This window comes from Salvelinus fontinalis, chromosome 2, assembly GCF_029448725.1.
Source record: "Salvelinus fontinalis isolate EN_2023a chromosome 2, ASM2944872v1, whole genome shotgun sequence".
Classification (NCBI taxonomy): Eukaryota; Metazoa; Chordata; class Actinopteri; order Salmoniformes; family Salmonidae; genus Salvelinus; species Salvelinus fontinalis.
In genome coordinates, this window is record NC_074666.1 from 79724271 (window position 1) to 79743356 (window position 19086).

Sequence of the window (19086 nt, forward strand, 5' to 3'; positions counted from 1 at the left end):
TAGCCATATCAGTTAACATAATTTGATTGAACATTCTACATTACCATGGAAATTATTGCGTCACAATACCAGGCAGCCATTGCGAGTGTACCCATGAGTTTACCAGTCAAATTGCCAGGGTGAACCGTTCCAAGCCCATTCTATTCATCGTTTGCTACAACAACTTGCTTGATTCAGCAAGGTGTAATAACATGTTATCATGTTGTCAAGAGTCCAAGAGATATTGCAGAAACAGGGCACGTTTGATCACTTTTGTCAAGTCATTGACCATTTTTGGTCACAGCCTTTCCAAAGTGTGTTGCATTATGGGGATAAAAACTGTCTGACTTGTGCCTATATGACAAGTGCATGAACTTTACAAAAACCATGTGGTCAAAGATCATGAAGTGTAGACACCAGTCAACTTCAAGTTTCTGCATTTGCTCTTCATCAACTTCATCCTGTAGCAATTGCCTGCATTGTAGGAGGCTCTATTGTCAACCAATCATTATGGTGTTTTTGTTTGACCCACGGGAAGTGACCAAAGACATGACTGAAACAGGAACACACTTTGCCGTGATTCATATACTGTATATGTAAATTCAGCAAAAAAAATAAACGTCCTCTCACTGTCAACTGCGCTTATTTTCAGCAAACTTAGATGTTTAAATATTTGTATGAACATAACAAGACTCAACAACTGAGACATAAACTGAACAAGTTCCACAGACATGTGACTAACAGAAATTGAATAATGTGTCCCTGAACAAAAGGGGGGGGGGTCAAAATCAAAAGTAACAGTCAGCATCTGCTGTGGCCACCAGCTGCATTAAGTACTGCAGTGCATCTCCTCCTCATGGACTGCACCCGATTTGCCAGTTCTTGCTGTGAGATGATACCCCGCTCTTCCACCAAGGCACCTGCAAGTTGCCGGACATTTCTGGGGGGAATGTCCCTAGCCCTCACCCTCCGATCCAACAGGCTCCAGACTTGCTCAATGGGATTGAGATCTGGGCTCTTCGCTGGCCATGGCAGAACACATCCTCCTCCCTCATGTAGTACCCTTCCTGCAGGCTCATCCTGACATGACCCTCCAGCAAGACAATGCCACCAGCCATACTGCTCGTTCTGTGTGTGATTTCCTGCAAAACAGGAATGTCAGTCTTCCCTGTAACGCACAGCGTTGAGATTGCCTGCAATGACAACAAGCTCAGTCCGATGATGCTGTGACACACCGCCCCAGACCATGACGGACCCTCCACCTCCAAATCGGTCCCGCTCCAGTGTACAGGCCTCGGTGTAACGCTCATTCCTTCGATGATAAACGTGATTCCGACCATCACCCCTGGTGAGAAAAAAACGCAACTCGTCAGTGAAGAGCACTTTTTGCCAGTCCTGTCTGGTCCAGCGACAGTGGGTTTGTGCCCATAGGCGACGTTGTTGCCGGTGATGTCTGGTGAGGACCTGCCTTACAACAGGCCTACAAGCCCTCAGTTCAGCCTCTCTCAGCCTATTGCGGACAGTCTGAGCACTGATGGAGGGATTGTGTGTTCTTGGTGTAACTCGGGCAGTTGTTGTTGCCATCCTGTACCTGTCCTGCAGATGTGATGTTTGGATGTACCTATCCTGTGCAGGTGTTGTTACACGTGATCTGCCACTGTGAGGACGATCAGCTGTCCGTCCTGTTCCCCTGTAGCGCTGTCTTAGACGTCTCACAGTACGGACATTGCAATTTATTGCCCTGGCCACATCTGCAATCCTCATGCCTCCTTGCAGCAAGCCTAAGGCATGTTCACGCAGTTGGGCATCTTTCTTTTGGTATTTTTCAGAGTCAGTAGAAAGGCCTCTTTAGTGTCCTACGTTTTCATAACTGTGACCCTAATTGCCTACCGTCTGTAAGCTGTTAGTGTCTTAACGACTGTTCCACATGGAACGACTGTTCCACATGGAACGACTGTTCCACATTATCATGTTCATTAGTTGTTTATGGTTCATTGAACAAGCATAGGAAACAGTGTAACCTCTTGACGCTAGGGGTCAGATTATTATTATTATTATTTTTAAATAACGTTCCCAAGGTAAACTGACTATTTCTCAGGTCCAGATCATAGAATATGCATATAATTTACAGATTATGATAGAAAACACTCCAAAGTTTCCAAAACTGTCAAAATATTGTCTGTGAGTATAACAAAACTGATTCTGCAGGTGAAAACCTGAGAAAATCTAACCCGGAAGTGATATTTTGTTTTAAAAATCTGTGTTTCCTGGACAGTCTTTCTTCCATTTAAAGGGGTATCAACCAGATTCCCTTTCCAATGGCTTCCTCAGGCTGTGACCAGGCTTTAGACATAGTTTCAGGCTTTTATTTTGAAAAATGAGCGAGATTTTTCAAAAGTAGTTAGGTGTCCTCTGAAGAGTTCCTGCGCGCGAGAGGGGAGCTCTCCATTTTCTTTTTCTCTCTTATTGAATAGGTTACGATCCGGTTTAAATATTATCGATTACGTTTGTTAAAACCAACCTGAGGATTGATTATAAAAAACATTTGACATGTTTCTACGACCATTACGGATACTTTTTGGAATTTTCGTCGAACGGAACGAGGCTTTGGTTTTCTGAACATAACGCGCAACTCAAATGGCGTTTTTTTGTTATAAAAGTAATATTTATCGAACAAAAAGAACATTTGTTGTGTAACTGGGAGTCTCGTGAGTGCAAACATCCGAAGATTATCAAAGGTAAGCGATTAATTTGATTGCTTTTCTGACTTTCGTGACCATGCTAATTTGGGGCTAGCTGTTTTAGCATTGATTGATACACTCACAAAAGCTTGGATTTCTTTCTGACACGATATCTGTCTGACACGATAGGTGGATTAACAACAAGCTAAACTGTGTTTTGGTATATTTCACTTGTGATTGCATGATTATAAATATTTTTAGTAATATTTTGCGCCCTGCAATTCAGCGGTTGTTTAGGAAAATGATCCCGTAAAAGGGATCCGTAGCGCAGAGAATTTAAACCCTTTACAATGAAGATATGTGAAGTTATTTGGATTTTTACGAATTATCTTTGAAAGACAGGGTCCTTGAAAAAGGGATGTTTATTTTTTTGCTGAGTTTATATATAATGTGATATTTGAGGCTCTCTCACCAGTTGATAGTCCAATGTACACGCACATACAGTGGCTTGCGAAAGTATTCACCACCCTTGGCATTTTCCCTATTTTGTTGCCTTACAACCTGGAATTAAAATGGATTTTTGGGGGATTTGTGTCATTTGATTTACACAACATGCCTAGCACTTTGAAGATGCAAAATATTTTTTATTGTGAAACAAAAAAGAAATAAGAAAAAAAACTGAAAACGTGAGAGTGCATAACTATTCACCCCCCCAAAGTCAATACTTTGTACAGCCATCTTTTGCAGCAATTACAGCTGCAAGTGTCTTGGGGTATGTCTCTATAAGCTTGGCACATCTAGCCACTGGGATTTTTGCCCATTCTTCAAAGCAAAACTGCTCCTTCAAGCTGGATGGGTTCCACTGGTGTACAGCAATATTTAAGTCATACTACAGATTCTCAATTGGATTGAGGTCTGGGCTTTGACTAGGCCATTCCAATACATTTAAATGTTTCCCCTTAAACCACTCAAGTGTTGCTTTAGCAGTATGCTTAGAGTCATTGTCCTGCTGGAAGGTGAACCTCCTTCCCAGTCTCAAATCTCTGGAAGACTGAAACAGGTTTCCCTCAAGAATTTCGCTGTATTTAGCGCCAGCCATCATTCATTCAATTCTGACCAGTTTCCCAGTCCCTGCCGATGAAAAACATCGCCACAGCATGATGCTGCCACCACCATGCTTCACTGTGTGGATGGGGTTTTCAGGGTGATGAGAGGTGTTGAGTTAGAGCCAGACATAGCGTTTTCCTGGATGGCCAAAAAGCTCAATTTTAGTCTTATCTGACAAGAGTACCTTCTTCCATATGTTTGGGAAGTCTCCCACATGCCTTTTGGCGAACACCAAAAAGCAATGTTTTTTTTCTGGCCACTCTTCCGTAAAGCCCAGCTCTGTGGAGTGTAGGGCTTAAAGTGGTCCTATGGACAGATACTCCAATCTCCGCTGTGGAGCTTTGCAGCTCCTTCGAGGTTATCTTTGGTCTCTTTGTTGCCTCTCTGATTAATGCCCTCCTAGCCTGGTCCATGAGTTTTGGTGGGCGACCCTCTCTTGGCAGGTTTGTTGTGGTGCCATATTCTTTCCATTTTTTAATTACAGATTTAATGGTGCTTTGTGGGATGTTCAAAGTTTCTGATATTTTTTATAACCCAATCCTGATCTGTACTTCTCCACAACTTTGTCCCTGACCTGTTTGGAGAGGTCCTTAGTCTTCATGGTGCTGCTTGCTTGGTGGTGCCCCTTGCTTACTGGAGTTGCAGACACTGGGGCCTTTCAGAGCAGGTGTATATATTCTTAGATCATGTGGCACTTATATTGCACACAGGTGGACTTTATTTAACGAATTATGTGACTTCTGAAGGTAATTGGTTGCACCAGTGTCACGCCCTGGCCTTAGTTATCTTTGTTTTCTTTATTATTTTAGTTAGGTCAGGGTGTGACATGAGGGAAGTATGTGTTTTGTATTGTCTAGGTTTTTTTGTATGTTTATGGGGCAGTGTTTAGTCTAGGTGTATGTATGTCTATGGTTGCCTAGATTGGTTCTCAATTAGAGACAGCTGTCTATCGTTGTCTCTGATTGGGAGCCATATTTAGGCAGCCATAGTCATTAGGTAGTTTATGGGGCGATTGTCTATGTCTATGTTGCCTGTGTCTGCACTTGTCATTATTATAGCTTCACGTTCGTCGGTTTGTTGTTTTGTTTAGTTTGTAAGTGTTCTTCGTCTTTGTTGATTAAATATGTGTTCATTTCACGCTGCGCCTTGGTCCTCCTCTCTTTCACGTAACGGCGATCGTGACAACCAGATCATATTTAGGGGCTTCATAGCAAAGGGAGTGAGTACATATACACGCACCACGTTTTGAATTTTTAGGAGTTTTTTTAAACAAGTTATATTTTTCATTTAATTTCACCAATTTTGACTTTCTTGTGTATGTCCATTAAATGAAATCCAAATAAAAATCAATTTAAATTACAGGTTGTAATACAACAAAACAGGAAAAACGCCAAGGGGGATGAATACTTTTGCAAGGCACTGTATATTTAGCCTTACCACTCAAACGCCCCCGATATATGTGGTGCTGCTCATGACAACGTCATCTCACTAAGTCTACCTTTAAATGATAAAGTCAATCTCAACGTGACTCGCCAGGTTCCGAAGCTTGAAAACCCCCTTCTATTTCCCCCCCAAAATTACTAAAACTGAACATAATTCTTGATGGTTTTTATTATTGTAGTTAGTTTTGGAGTCAAAGATAACAGTTTCAGTATAGCCAGATGTGGAGATCCTCCTGGGCAGGCGTGATAACACGTGGTCTGCGGTTGTGAGGCCCGTAGGACGTACTGACAAATTCTCTAAAACAACATTGAGACGGCTGATGATTTTCGGGTTTTCATTTACTATAATAAACTTGGTGTGTGTGTGTGTGTGTGTGTGTGTGTGTGTGTGTGTGTGTGTGCGTGTGTGTGTGTAATATCCACTGGACCTACATCAGGCTGGTGGTGGGCCATGAGCACAGCAAAGTTGGTGAGGTGGGAACAGGAGCAGGTGGTGTGTGTGCTGTTGGTGTCCAGCAGTCTACAGCCCTGAGACGACCACTGGCCTGTCATCGACCGCTCAGAGTAATTCCAGAACGAACAGTTGGGACTGTAGTGGTTCTCCAACTGGAGGGAAAGAGTGAGAGAGGGTAATTTCAAATGAAAATTAATTAACTTTATTGATACCCAAGGTAAATGGTTCTGTTGCAGGATTTATAACAACACACAGACATAAATAACAAACATAAAGTGCTGCAATCCATTTAAACATGTTTATATACAGTACAAGCAGATGACAGGGAAATAAAATACAGCCTATTTAAACATGTTTATATACAGTACAAGCAGATGACAGGGAAATAAAATACAGCCTATTTAAACATGTTTATATACAGTACAAGCAGATGACAGGGAAATAAAATACAGCCTATTTAAACATGTTTATATACAGTACAAGCAGATGACAGGGAAATAAAATACAGCCTATTTAAACATGTTTATATACAGTACAAGCAGATGACAGGGAAATAAAATACAGCCTATTTAAACAGTTGGCAAATATGTGGGAGAGAGAGAGAAAGGGTGAGAGGTGAAATATATTGTAATGCATGTGTACAGTAACAGAACAGGGTGTACAGTGTGTGGGACGTAGTGTTTGATGCTCTGTATACAGTATGTGTATGGGCTTGTTAGTCTACTACAGTACAGTATGTGTATGGGCTTGTTTGTCTACTACAGTACAGTATGTGTATGGGCTTGTTTGTCTACTACAGTACAGTATGTGTATGGGCTTGTTAGTCTACTACAGTACAGTATGTGTATGGGCTTGTTTGTCTACTACAGTACAGTATGTGTATGGGCTTGTTAGTCTAATACAGTACAGTATGTGTATGGGCTTGTTAGTCTACTACAGTACAGTATGTGTATGGGCTTGTTAGTCTACTACAGTACAGTATGTGTATGGGCTTGTTAGTCTACTACAGTACAGTATGTGTATGGGCTTGTTAGTCTACTACAGTACAGTATGTGTATGGGCTTGTTTGTCTACTACAGTACAGTATGTGTATGGGCTTGTTTGTCTACTACAGTACAGTATGTGTATGGGCTTGTTAGTCTACTACAGTACAGTATGTGTATGGGCTTGTTTGTCTACTACAGTACAGTATGTGTATGGGCTTGTTAGTCTACTACAGTACAGTATGTGTATGGGCTTGTTTGTCCACTACAGTACAGTATGTGTATGGGCTTGTTAGTCTACTACAGTACAGTATGTGTATGGGCTTGTTAGTCTACTACAGTACAGTATGTGTATGGGCTTGTTTGTCCACTACAGTACAGTATGTGTATGGGCTTGTTAGTCTACTACAGTACAGTATGTGTATGGGCTTGTTAGTCTACTACACTACAGTATGTGTATGGGCTTGTTTGTCTACTACAGTACAGTATGTGTATGGGCTTGTTAGTCTAATACAGTACAGTATGTGTATGGGCTTATTAGTCTAATACAGTACAGTATGTGTATGGGCTTGTTAGTCTACTACAGTACAGTATATGTATGGGCTTGTTGGTCTAATACAGTACAGTATGTGTATGGGCTTGTTAGTCTAATACAGTACAGTATGTGTATGGGCTTGTTAGTCTACTACAGTACAGTATGTGTATGGGCTTGTTAGTCTAATACAGTACAGTATGTGTATGGGCTTGTTAGTCTACTACAGTACAGTATGTGTATGGGCTTGTTAGTCTAATACAGTACAGTATGTGTATGGGCTTATTTGTCTACTACAGTACAGTATGTGTATGGGCTTGTTAGTCTACTACAGTACAGTATGTGTATGGGCTTGTTAGTCTACTACAGTACAGTATGTGTATGGGCTTGTTAGTCTACTACAGTACAGTATGGGCTTGTTTGTCTACTACAGTACAGTATGTGTATGGGCTTGTTTGTCTACTACAGTACAGTATGTGTATGGGCTTGTTAGTCTACTACAGTACAGTATGTGTATGGGCTTGTTTGTCTACTACAGTACAGTATGTGTATGGGCTTGTTAGTCTACTACAGTACAGTATGTGTATGGGCTTGTTAGTCTACTACAGTACAGTATGTGTATGGGCTTGTTTGTCCACTACAGTACAGTATGTGTATGGGCTTGTTAGTCTACTACAGTACAGTATGTGTATGGGCTTGTTAGTCTACTACAGTACAGTATGTGTATGGGCTTGTTTGTCCACTACAGTACAGTATGTGTATGGGGTTGTTAGTCTACTACAGTACAGTATGTGTATGGGCTTGTTAGTCTACTACACTACAGTATGTGTATGGGCTTGTTTGTCTACTACAGTACAGTATGTGTATGGGCTTGTTAGTCTAATACAGTACAGTATGTGTATGGGCTTATTAGTCTACTACAGTACAGTATGTGTATGGGCTTGTTAGTTTACTACAGTACAGTATGTGTATGGGCTTGTTAGTCTAATACAGTACAATATGTGTATGGGCTTGTTTGTCCACTACAGTACAGTATGTGTATGGGCTTGTTTGTCCACTACAGTACAGTATGTGTATGGGCTTGTTTGTCTACTACAGTACAGTATGTGTGTGGGCTTGTTTGTCTACTACAGTACAGTATGTGTATGGGATTGTTTGTCTACTACAGTACAGTATGTGTATGGGCTTGTTTGTCTACTACAGTACAGTATGTGTATGGGCTTGTTAGTCTACTACAGTACAGTATGTGTATGGGCTTGTTTGTCCACTACAGTACAGTATGTGTATGGGCTTGTTAGTCTACTACAGTACAGTATGTGTATGGGCTTGTTAGTCTACTACAGTACAGTATGTGTATGGGCTTGTTAGTCTAATACAGTACAGTATGTGTATGGGCTTATTAGTCTAATACAGTACAGTATGTGTATGGGCTTGTTAGTCTACTACAGTACAGTATATGTATGGGCTTGTTGGTCTAATACAGTACAGTATGTGTATGGGCTTGTTAGTCTAATACAGTACAGTATGTGTATGGGCTTGTTAGTCTACTACAGTACAGTATGTGTATGGGCTTGTTTGTCTACTACAGTACAGTATGTGTATGGGCTTGTTAGTCTACTACAGTACAGTATGTGTATGGGCTTGTTAGTCTACTACAGTACAGTATGTGTATGGGCTTGTTAGTCTAATACAGTACAATATGTGTATGGGCTTGTTTGTCCACTACAGTACAGTATGTGTATGGGCTTGTTTGTCCACTACAGTACAGTATGTGTATGGGCTTGTTTGTCTACTACAGTACAGTATGTGTGTGGGCTTGTTTGTCTACTACAGTACAGTATGTGTATGGGCTTGTTTGTCTACTACAGTACAGTATGTGTATGGGCTTGTTTGTCTAATACAGTACAGTATGTGTATGGGCTTTTTAGTCTACTACAGTACAGTATGTGTATGGGCTTGTTTGTCTACTACAGTACAGTATGTGTATGGGCTTGTTTGTCTACTACAGTACAGTATGTGTATGGGCTTGTTTGTCTACTACAGTACAGTATGTGTATGGGCTTGTTAGTCTACTACAGTACAGTATGTGTATGGGCTTGTTAGTCTACTACAGTACAGTATGTGTATGGGCTTGTTAGTCTAATACAGTACAGTATGTGTATGGGCTTGTTAGTCTAATACAGTACAGTATGTGTATGGGCTTATTAGTCTAATACAGTACAGTATGTGTATGGGCTTGTTAGTCTACTACAGTACAGTATGCGTATGGGCTTGTTAGTCTAATACAGTACAGTATGTGTATGGGCTTGTTAGTCTACTACAGTACAGTATGTGTATGGGCTTGTTAGTCTACTACAGTACAGTATGTGTATGGGCTTGTTAGTCTAATACAGTACAGTATGTGTATGGGCTTGTTAGTCTAATACAGTACAGTATGTGTATGGGCTTGTTTGTCTACTACAGTACAGTATGTGTATGGGCTTGTTAGTCTACTACAGTACAGTATGTGTATGGGCTTGTTTGTCTACTACAGTACAGTATGTGTATGGGCTTGTTAGTCTACTACAGTACAGTATGTGTATGGGCTTGTTTGTCCACTACAGTACAGTATGTGAATGGGCTTGTGTGTCTACTACAGTACAGTATGTGTATGGGCTTGTTAGTCTACTACAGTACAGTATGTGTATGGGCTTGTTAGTCTAATACAGTACAGTATGTGTATGGGCTTGTTAGTCTACTACAGTACAGTATGGGCTTGTTTGTCTACTACAGTACAGTATGTGTATGGGCTTGTTTGTCTACTACAGTACAGTATGTGTATGGGCTTGTTAGTTTACTACAGTACATTATGTGTATGGGCTTGTTTGTCTACTACAGTACAGTATGTGTATGGGCTTGTTTGCCTACTACAGTACAGTATGTGTATGGGCTTGTTTGTCTAATACAGTACAGTATGTGTATGGACTTGTTTGTCTAATACAGTACAGTATGTGTATGGGCTTGTTAGTCTACTACAGTACAGTAGGTGTATGGGCTTGTTAGACTAATACAGTACAGTATGTGGTGTAGTGTTTAACTCCTGTATGTGTACATTATGTCAATGTACATTTATGTTTATTTATTATTATTTTATTTATTTATTTGACCTTAATTTAACCAGGCAAGTCAGTTAAGACTGACACAGAAATAAGAACAAATTCTTATTTTCATTGACGGCCTAGGAACAGTGGGTTAACTGCCTTGTTTAGGGCAGAACGGCAGATTTTGTAAATTGTCAGCTCTGGGGTTCGATCTTTCAACCTTTCGGTTTATGCAAGTGTATGTAAGTGTAATTTGTATGTGAGTGTAGTGTGTGTATTGGAGTGTATTGTGTATATGTGAGTGAAGTGTGTATACTGGAGTGTATTGTGTATGGGAGTGTATTGTGTATGGGAATGTATTGTGTGCATGGGAATGTATTGTGTGTATGGGAGTGTATTGTGTATGGGTGTATATTGTGTGTATGGGAGTGTATTGTGTATGGGAATGTATTGTGTGTATGGGAGTGTATTGTGTATGGGAATGTATTGTGTGCATGGGAATGTATTGTGTGTATGGGAGAGTTTGTGGACTGTATGTGTGTGAGTCACAGGAGGTTGGTGGCACCTTAATTGGGGAGGATGGACTCGTGGTTATGTCTGGAGCGTAATTTGTGGAATGGTATCAAATACATCAAACACATGGTTTTCATGCGTTTGATGCCATTCCATTTGCTATGTTCCGGCCATTATTATGAGCCGTTCTGTAAGTATGTTAGCGTATAACATTACATGTATCTGTAAGTGTATACCTGTAAGTGTTTGAGTGTGAACACCACCGGCTCAGTGAGGAACACTCTGCTGGACTCTTTATTGATGGAGGCGGCGATGACGTGGGAGTTGACCGCCAAGCCTCGCTCCCCCGGTACCGCCTCCAGCTCCATCTTCACCGTGGCGTTCTCCGTAGACAGGAAGGAGCCCAAGTTCTTATAAAGAACAAACACTACCTTGACTTGGCCTGGAGGGGGAGAGATGAGAGATGGGGAGAGACAGGGAGAGACGGGTAGAGAGCAAAAGGGTCAGAGAGAGAGACGGGGAGAGGCAGATAGAAGAAGAGAGAGAGATAGAGAGAGAGGGGAAATGAGAGAGGGAAAGGACAAAAAGAAAAAAGAAACAGAAATAGTGTGTGAAGGGAGCATAACAAGGAGAGAGAGTCAGACAGAGAGAGATAGAACATAAAGAGGTAAATGAGAGGGAAGGGGGAAGGAGAGGGAATCAGAGAGAGAGAGATAGAACATAAAGGGGTAAATGAGAGGGAAGGGGGGAAGGATAGGGAGTCAAAGAGAGAGATAGAACATAAAGAAGTAAAGGACAGGGACGGGGGGAAGGAGAGGGAGTCAGAGAGAGAGATAGAACATAAAGAGGTAAAGGAGAGGGAAGGGGGGAAGGAGAGGGAGTCAGAGAGAGAGAGATAGAACATAAAGAGGTAAATTAGAGGGAAGGGGGGAAGGAGAGGGAGTCAGAGAGAGAGATAGAACATAAAGAGGTAAATGAGAAGGAAGGGGGAAGGAGAGGGAGTCAGAGAGAGAGATAGAACATAAAGAGGTAAAAGAGAGGGAAGAGGGGAAGGAGAGGGAGTCAGAGAGAGAGATAGAACATAAAGAGGTAAAGGAGAGGGAAGGGGGAAGGAGAGGGAGTCAGAGAGAGAGATAGAACATAAAGAGGTAAAGGAGAGGGAAGAGGGGAAGGAGAGGGAGTCAGAGAGAGAGAGATAGAACATAAAGAGGTAAAGGAGAGGGAAGGGGGAAGGAGAGGGAGTCAGAGAGAGAGAGATAGAATATAAAGAGGTAAAGGAGAGGGAAGGGGGGAAGGAGAGGGAATCAGAGAGAGAGATAGAACATAAAGAGGTAAAGGAGAGGGAAGGGGGAAGGAGAGGGAGTCAGAGAGAGAGATAGAACATAAAGAGGTAAAGGAGAGGGAAGGGGGGAAGGAGAGGGAGTCAGAGAGAGAGATAGAACATAAAGAGGTAAAGGAGAGGGAAGGGGGAAGGAGAGGGAGTCAGAGAGAGAGATAGAACATAAAGAGGTAAAGGAGAGGGAAGGGGGAAGGAGAGGGAGTCAGAGAGAGAGATAGAACATAAAGAGGTAAAGGAGAGGGAAGAGGGGAAGGAGAGGGAGTCAGAGAGAGAGATAGAACATAAAGTGGTAAAGGAGAGGGAAGGGGGAAGGAGAGGGAGTCAGAGAGAGAGAGATAGAACATAAAGAGGTAAAGGAGAGGGAAGGGGAGAGGAGAGGGAGTCAGAGAGAGAGATAGAACATAAAGAGGTAAAGGAGAGGGAAGGGGGAAGGAGAGGGAGTCAGAGAGAGATATAGAACATAAAGAGGTAAAGGAGAGGGAAGGGGGAAGGAGAGGGAGTCAGAGAGAGAGATAGAACATAAAGAGGTCAAGGAGAGGGAAGGGGGAAGGAGAGGGAGTCAGAGAGAGAGATAGAACATAAAGAGGTAAAGGAGAGGGAAGAGGGGAAGGAGAGGGAGTTAGAGAGAGAGAGATAGAACATAAAGAGGTAAACGAGAGGGAAGGGGGGAAGGAGAGGGAGTCAGAGAGAGAGATAGAACATAAAGAGGTAAAGGTGAGGGAAGAGGGGAAGGAGAGGTGGTTAGAGAGAGAGATAGAACATAAAGAGGTAAAGGAGAGGGAAGGGGGAAGGAGAGGGAGTCAGAGAGAGAGAGATAGAACATAAAGAGGTAAAGGAGAGGGAAGGGGGGAAGGAGAGGGAATCAGAGAGAGATAGAACATAAAGAGGTAAAGGAGAGGGAAGGGGGAAGGAGAGGGAGTCAGAGAGAGAGATAGAACATAAAGATGTAAAGGAGAGGGAAGAGGGGAAGGAGAGGGAGTCAGAGAGAGTGAGATAGAACATAAAGAGGTAAAGGAGAGGGGAGAGGGGGAGGAGAGGGGGTTAGAGAGAGAGATAGAACATAAAGAGGTAAAGGGGAGGGAAGGAGGAAGGAGAGGGAGTCAGAGAGAGAGATAGAACATAAAGAGGTAAAGGAGAGGGAAGAGGGGAAGGAGAGGGAGTCAGAGAGAGAGAGATAGAACATAAAGAGGTAAAGGAGAGGGAAAGTGGGAAGGAGAGGGAGTCAGAGAGAGAGAGATAGAACATAAAGAGGTAGAGGAGAGGGAAGGGGGGAAGGAGAGGGAATCAGAGAGAGAGATAGAACATAAAGAGGTAAAGGAGAGGGAAGGGGGAAGGAGAGGGAGTCAGAGAGAGTGAGATAGAACATAAAGAGGTAAAGGAGAGGGAAGGGGGAAGGAGAGAGAGTCAGAGAGAGAGAGATAGAACATAAAGAGGTAAAGGAGAGGGAAGGGGGGAAGGAGAGGGAATCAGAGAGAGAGATAGAACATAAAGAGGTAAAGGAGAGGGAAGGGGGAAGGAGAGGGAGTCAGAGAGAGAGATAGAACATAAAGAGGTAAAGGAGAGGGAAGGGGGGAAGGAGAGGGAGTCAGAGAGAGAGATAGAACATAAAGAGGTAAAGGAGAGGGAAGAGGGGAAGGAGAGGGAGTCAGAGAGAGAGATAGAACATAAAGAGGTAAATGAGAAGGAAGGGGGGAGGGAGAGAGAGAGAGAGAAAAGGGTAAAGGAGAGGAAAAGGAGGAATAGTAAGACGAGAAGAAGACAGAAATAGCGAGAGAGAGGACAGGGGAATAATAAGGGGGAAAGGAGGAAAGGGAGAGAGGCAGAGTGACAGAGGGAGAGAGAGAGTTAGTGAAGGTTAGAATGATGGTAAGAACCGTTTCATTTTGACTGGTGGGAAAGAGGGGAGATTTAATGTAGAGGGCAATGGAACATTCATCCCTCAAGCATTCACAGATCTCCTATTATTCCATATGAATTTTTCATGTGCGTTTGTTTCAATCATTCTAATCTGGTTCCCACTGCAGAGCCGAGCGCTGACAGAAAACAGAGAAGGGGGAGAGGGAGGGATGGGTGGAGGACTGGAGGGAGGGTGAGGAGGAATGGAGGGAGGAGAAGGGGGAGGAGGAGGGGGGCTTGAAGCGGGAGAAGAGATGAGAGAGGGGTATAAGATGGTGGAAAGACGGAGCAAGGGAGAGAGAGAGAGCGAGAGCTGAGATTGCTCTGTCAGGCTGTGGGTGATAGTCATCTACACTTCTCTCCAGCTATTCTATTAGGAGTGCTGTTAGGAAACCATCAAGGAAGAAATGGTCTCAGCGCTTTTATTAATCTGATTGGCCTGTTATTATGAAACAATAACTTGGTCAACTGCATGCAGATTATTTTAGACTTGCATGAAAATGCAAATGGGAACATTGACTGAGAGATTCCTGAGCCCATATCTCATGAAGTGAACGGGAGATCCCCGAGCCCATATCTCAGGTCATGAAGTGAACGGGAGATCCCCGAGCCCATATCTCAGGTCATGAAGTGAACGGGAGATCCCCGAGCCCATATCTCAGGTCATGAAGTGACCGGGAGATCCCCGAGCCCATATCTCAGGTCATGAAGTGAACGGGAGATCCCCGAGCCCATATCTCAGGTCATGAAGTGACCGGGAGATCCCCGAGCCCATATCTCAGGGCATGAAGTGAACGGGAGATCCCCGAGCCCATATCTCAGGTCATGAAGTGAACGGGAGATCCCCGAGCCCATATCTCAGGTCATGAAGTGAACGGGAGATCCCCGAGCCCATATCTCAGGTCATGAAGTGACCGGGAGATCCCCGAGCCCATATCTCAGGTCATGAAGTGAACGGGAGATCCCCGAGCCCATATCTCAGGTCATGAAGTGACCGGGAGATCCCCGAGCCCATATCTCAGGGCATGAAGTGAACGGGAGATCCCGGAGCCCATATCTCAGGTCATGAAGTGACCGGGAGATCCCCGAACCCATATCTCAGGTCATGAAGTGAACGGGAGATCCCCGAGCCCATACCTCAGGTCATGAAGTGAACGGGAGATCCCCGAGCCCATATCTCAGGTCATGAAGTGAACGGGAGATCCCCGAGCCCATATCTCAGGGCATGAAGTGAACGGGAGATCCCCGAGCCCATATCTCAGGTCATGAAGTGACCGGGAGATCCCCGAACCCATATCTCAGGTCATGAAGTGAACGGGAGATCCCCGAGCCCATATCTCAGGTCATGAAGTGACCGGGAGATCCCCGAGCCCATATCTCAGGGCATGAAGTGAACGGGAGATCCCCGAGCCCATATCTCAGGTCATGAAGTGACCGGGAGATCCCCGAACCCATATCTCAGGTCATGAAGTGAACGGGAGATCCCCGAGCCCATACCTCAGGTCATGAAGTGAACGGGAGATCCCCGAGCCCATATCTCAGGTCATGAAGTGAACGGGAGATCCCCGAGCCCATATCTCAGGGCATGAAGTGAACGGGAGATCCCCGAGCCCATATCTCAGGTCATGAAGTGACCGGGAGATCCCCGAACCCATATCTCAGGTCATGAAGTGAACGGGAGATCCCCGAGCCCATATCTCAGGTCATGAAGTGAACGGGAGATCCCCGAGCCCATATCTCAGGTCATGAAGTGAACGGGAGATCCCCGAACCCATATCTCAGGTCATGAAGTGAACGGGAGATCCCCGAGCCCATATCTCAGGTCATGAAGTGAACGGGAGAGCTGTAGGGTTTGACTGTGATGTGATGACCGTGATAAGGTTACTGACCATTGCGGCTGTACTGTTTGATGGTGGAGGCGGAGAGCTGGATGGTGCTGTCGCTCACGTAGTTCTGAGGAAAGGACAGGTCCTGAAGGTCCATCTCTGTGTTCAACACGTGCACCTCCAGATCTAAGATACACACACAGGTACGTGGGAACAAAGGGTTAGAGTTGTTCTGCTTTTCCAGGATATTGAGCATGCCCTGCTCTACACCTATCCACCTACTGGAATTACTATTGCTACTAATTACAATTACTAATCACACACATGCATGCACCCCACTGCTTCCATTTCCCCCTATTTCTTACCGATATTGGGGGCCCGGTCGGTGAAGCGGTTGCCGTACATGTTGTTGGCCAATAGAAAGGCTCCTTTCTCCAGGACGTCCAATAGCATGGTGGCGGTGTGGGCCTGCTCCGTAGTGTTCATGTCCTGCCACGACTCCAGGGCCTCTGTACGTAGCAGGTTGTCCACTGTCTGCACTACCGCCTGGCAACGCAGAGGGGGCGCTAAGGTTCACACTGCTGTATTACACTGCATTACATTACACATGCTACTGCTGTACATTACATTTTCTGCTGCTCTACTCTTATAGTAGACGTTTGACCTGTTATCCAATTTATAACAGAGGCCTGTATGTTTGATTCATCGTGTGATTCTCTTGTACTATACAGGCCTGTATGTTTGATTCATCGTGTGATTCTCTTGTACTATACAGGCCTGTATGTTTGATTTATCTCTGTGATTCTCTTGTACTATACAGGCCTGTATGTTTGATTCATCTCTGTGATTCTCTTGTACTGTACATGCCTGTATGTTTGATTCATCTCTGTGATTCTCTTGTACTATACAGGCCTGTATGTTTGATTCATTGTGTGATTCTCTTGTACTATACAGGCCTGTATGTTTGATTCATCATGTGATTCTCTTGTACTATACAGGCCTGTATGTTTGATTCATCTCTGTGATTCTCTTGTACTATACAGGCCTGTATGTTTGATTCATCGTGTGATTCTCTTGTACTATACAGGCCTGTATGACACGCACAGGGTCAATAGATTATTCTTCATTGTACAGTGGAAGGGAGAGAATTACAGCTGCTCTTCACACAATCACCATACATTTCCTCTTACACTAAACCTATTAAAACCATTCTAATGATATATATTTACCATATCCTGTATTACATCTGTGTTGCTTCATAAGCTACAGTACAACCAATGCTAAACAAGGGCGCTCTAGTGACACACTACAACACAGCACACTTTGCATAGATCGTACACCACTGCAGATGTGTATGTATTTTGTTCCAAAGCACAACAGACTGGTTAAGGAACACATATGCTGCAGGATGACAGAAATCATTCATATGTAGAAATACATCATACATACTATGATATCACACACAGGATCATTTCATACTATCAAGTTACCCCTTACACATAGCCAGAGATATCATACTGTACTGAACAGTACACAGCCAAGGCTCATATAGCAACGTATATCACGGTAGTGATAACATTACAGTGAAACCTAGCTGAGTTATGTCACAGAAACATTATTACCACTTCTATTACTCCGCCCCACATTTCAGAGAGATACTATGAACATGAGGGAAAACTACAAAGCAACTAGCAGCCTGCGGAATTATTACAGAAACATTTCACGGAGGCATCCACAGAGAGATATCCGTCATACAGCGCACACACACACACACGCTCGCAGCATGCAGACACATGCACACGTACACGCACACACGCAGCACGCTCACACACACACGCGCATACGTACATACACACACACACCGCTGCACCGCGCTCCACCTGCACCTAGAATGATTGTGAACACATTACATGATATATCTCAGCCTAAAGAAATCCTATACAGTACACACATATGTCTACTACGGGTTAGAGGTTATGTTTCCCACATTATTCTCAGTATTCAGTACACTGGTAGGCTAGAAGATATTCTCTATTTGAAGTGTGGGATTAAAGGGGAAGTTACCTGGATGTAAGCCCGACAGGTCCGCTCTCTCTTCTGGAGCTGAGAGGAGGGAGGACAATAGTATTACAGTACACTTCTATAAGGTACTGTAATGCCAAAACAATGGCAAACTGCAGTCTAGAGGGATGTTATACACTAGGGGTCTGTTAGCGTGCATTTTTAAACACCCAGTTCAGTTTGTCTGTGAGTGTGTGTGAATGTGTCTATGTGAGTGTGTGTGTGTTTGTACAACTTTGTGCGTGTGTACATCTATCTGTGTGTGGTGTGTGTGTGGTGCGTGTCTTCTACCTTGTTGTAGTTGCGTGCGGCTGACTCCTTGTTGCCGGGCCGCAGGGCCTGAAGCTGGGCATCCAGTATGTCCAGCAGCTGTTCCATCAGACGCACTGACGAGCTGACATCACCAGCGTGGATCCGCCCCCGTGTGTGGTTCACCAACTCCCCGGCTATGTTGGCAGCATTCTCACCGCTCTTTATCTACACACATAGAGACACACATTTCCACCACTGGGTACTACACAGAGGAGTGTGTGTTGGGGGTTGCTGATGGTTGAGAGTGGTAAGTTGAGGGTGCGGAGTAGACTTACGTTTTTTTTATAAAAATGCACTTTAAATATACTCAATAAAATAGTTGTAACTCAATTATCTTTAAATATACTCAATAAAAATAGCTATAACTCAATTATCTTTAAATATACTCAATGAAAATAGTTGTAATTCAATTATCTTCAAATATACTTTAAATATACTCAATAAAAATAGTATTTCCATTATCTTGACCTTAATGGCCTTCCATAGGGTGAATGACTAACTATAGAAAGTGGAGGATGAAGAGTGGATGCATTTGAATATGGGTCTAGTTGAAATGAGTCATTCTAATGAGTGAAAACCTTGGTGATGGGTTTTAATCAGGAGAGCCTTGGAGACATGCTAATGGCAGTGTGCATATGGACACAGACATCCAGGGCCAGAGGCAGGGCCAGAGGCCCCCAATAGAGGGGCTAGTAGAGGTGGAGGTCTTACCTTCTGGGCTACCTGGTTGACCCAGGGAGAGGTGCAGTTACTGAGGTCAGGGCCCCGAGGGTTCCACATGACCGGAGCCGCCAAGCACTGGAACGATGCGATGCCTGGGAGGGCCAGGGAGGAAGGGAGAAAGGGATGGAGGGAGGAAGAGAGGGATGGAGAGAGGAAGA

General features: G+C 43.8%; 1 protein-coding gene across 2 annotated transcripts in view; it reads right to left on the bottom strand.

The window, feature by feature from the left end:
• The window catches only part of LOC129828146 (adhesion G protein-coupled receptor L1-like), a 118140-nt gene that overhangs the window by 23844 nt on the left and 75210 nt on the right, over nt 1-19086 (bottom strand). For both annotated transcript variants that reach the window (XM_055889460.1, XM_055889461.1), the window contains 7 exons: nt 18917-19020; nt 18185-18370; nt 17897-17935; nt 16198-16378; nt 15896-16018; nt 11008-11213; nt 5642-5815 (listed from right to left, as the gene is read on the bottom strand). In XM_055889460.1, the coding sequence (XP_055745435.1) occupies nt 5642-5815; nt 11008-11213; nt 15896-16018; nt 16198-16378; nt 17897-17935; nt 18185-18370; nt 18917-19020 (1013 nt within the window). The remainder of the gene's footprint in view (nt 1-5641; nt 5816-11007; nt 11214-15895; nt 16019-16197; nt 16379-17896; nt 17936-18184; nt 18371-18916; nt 19021-19086) is intronic.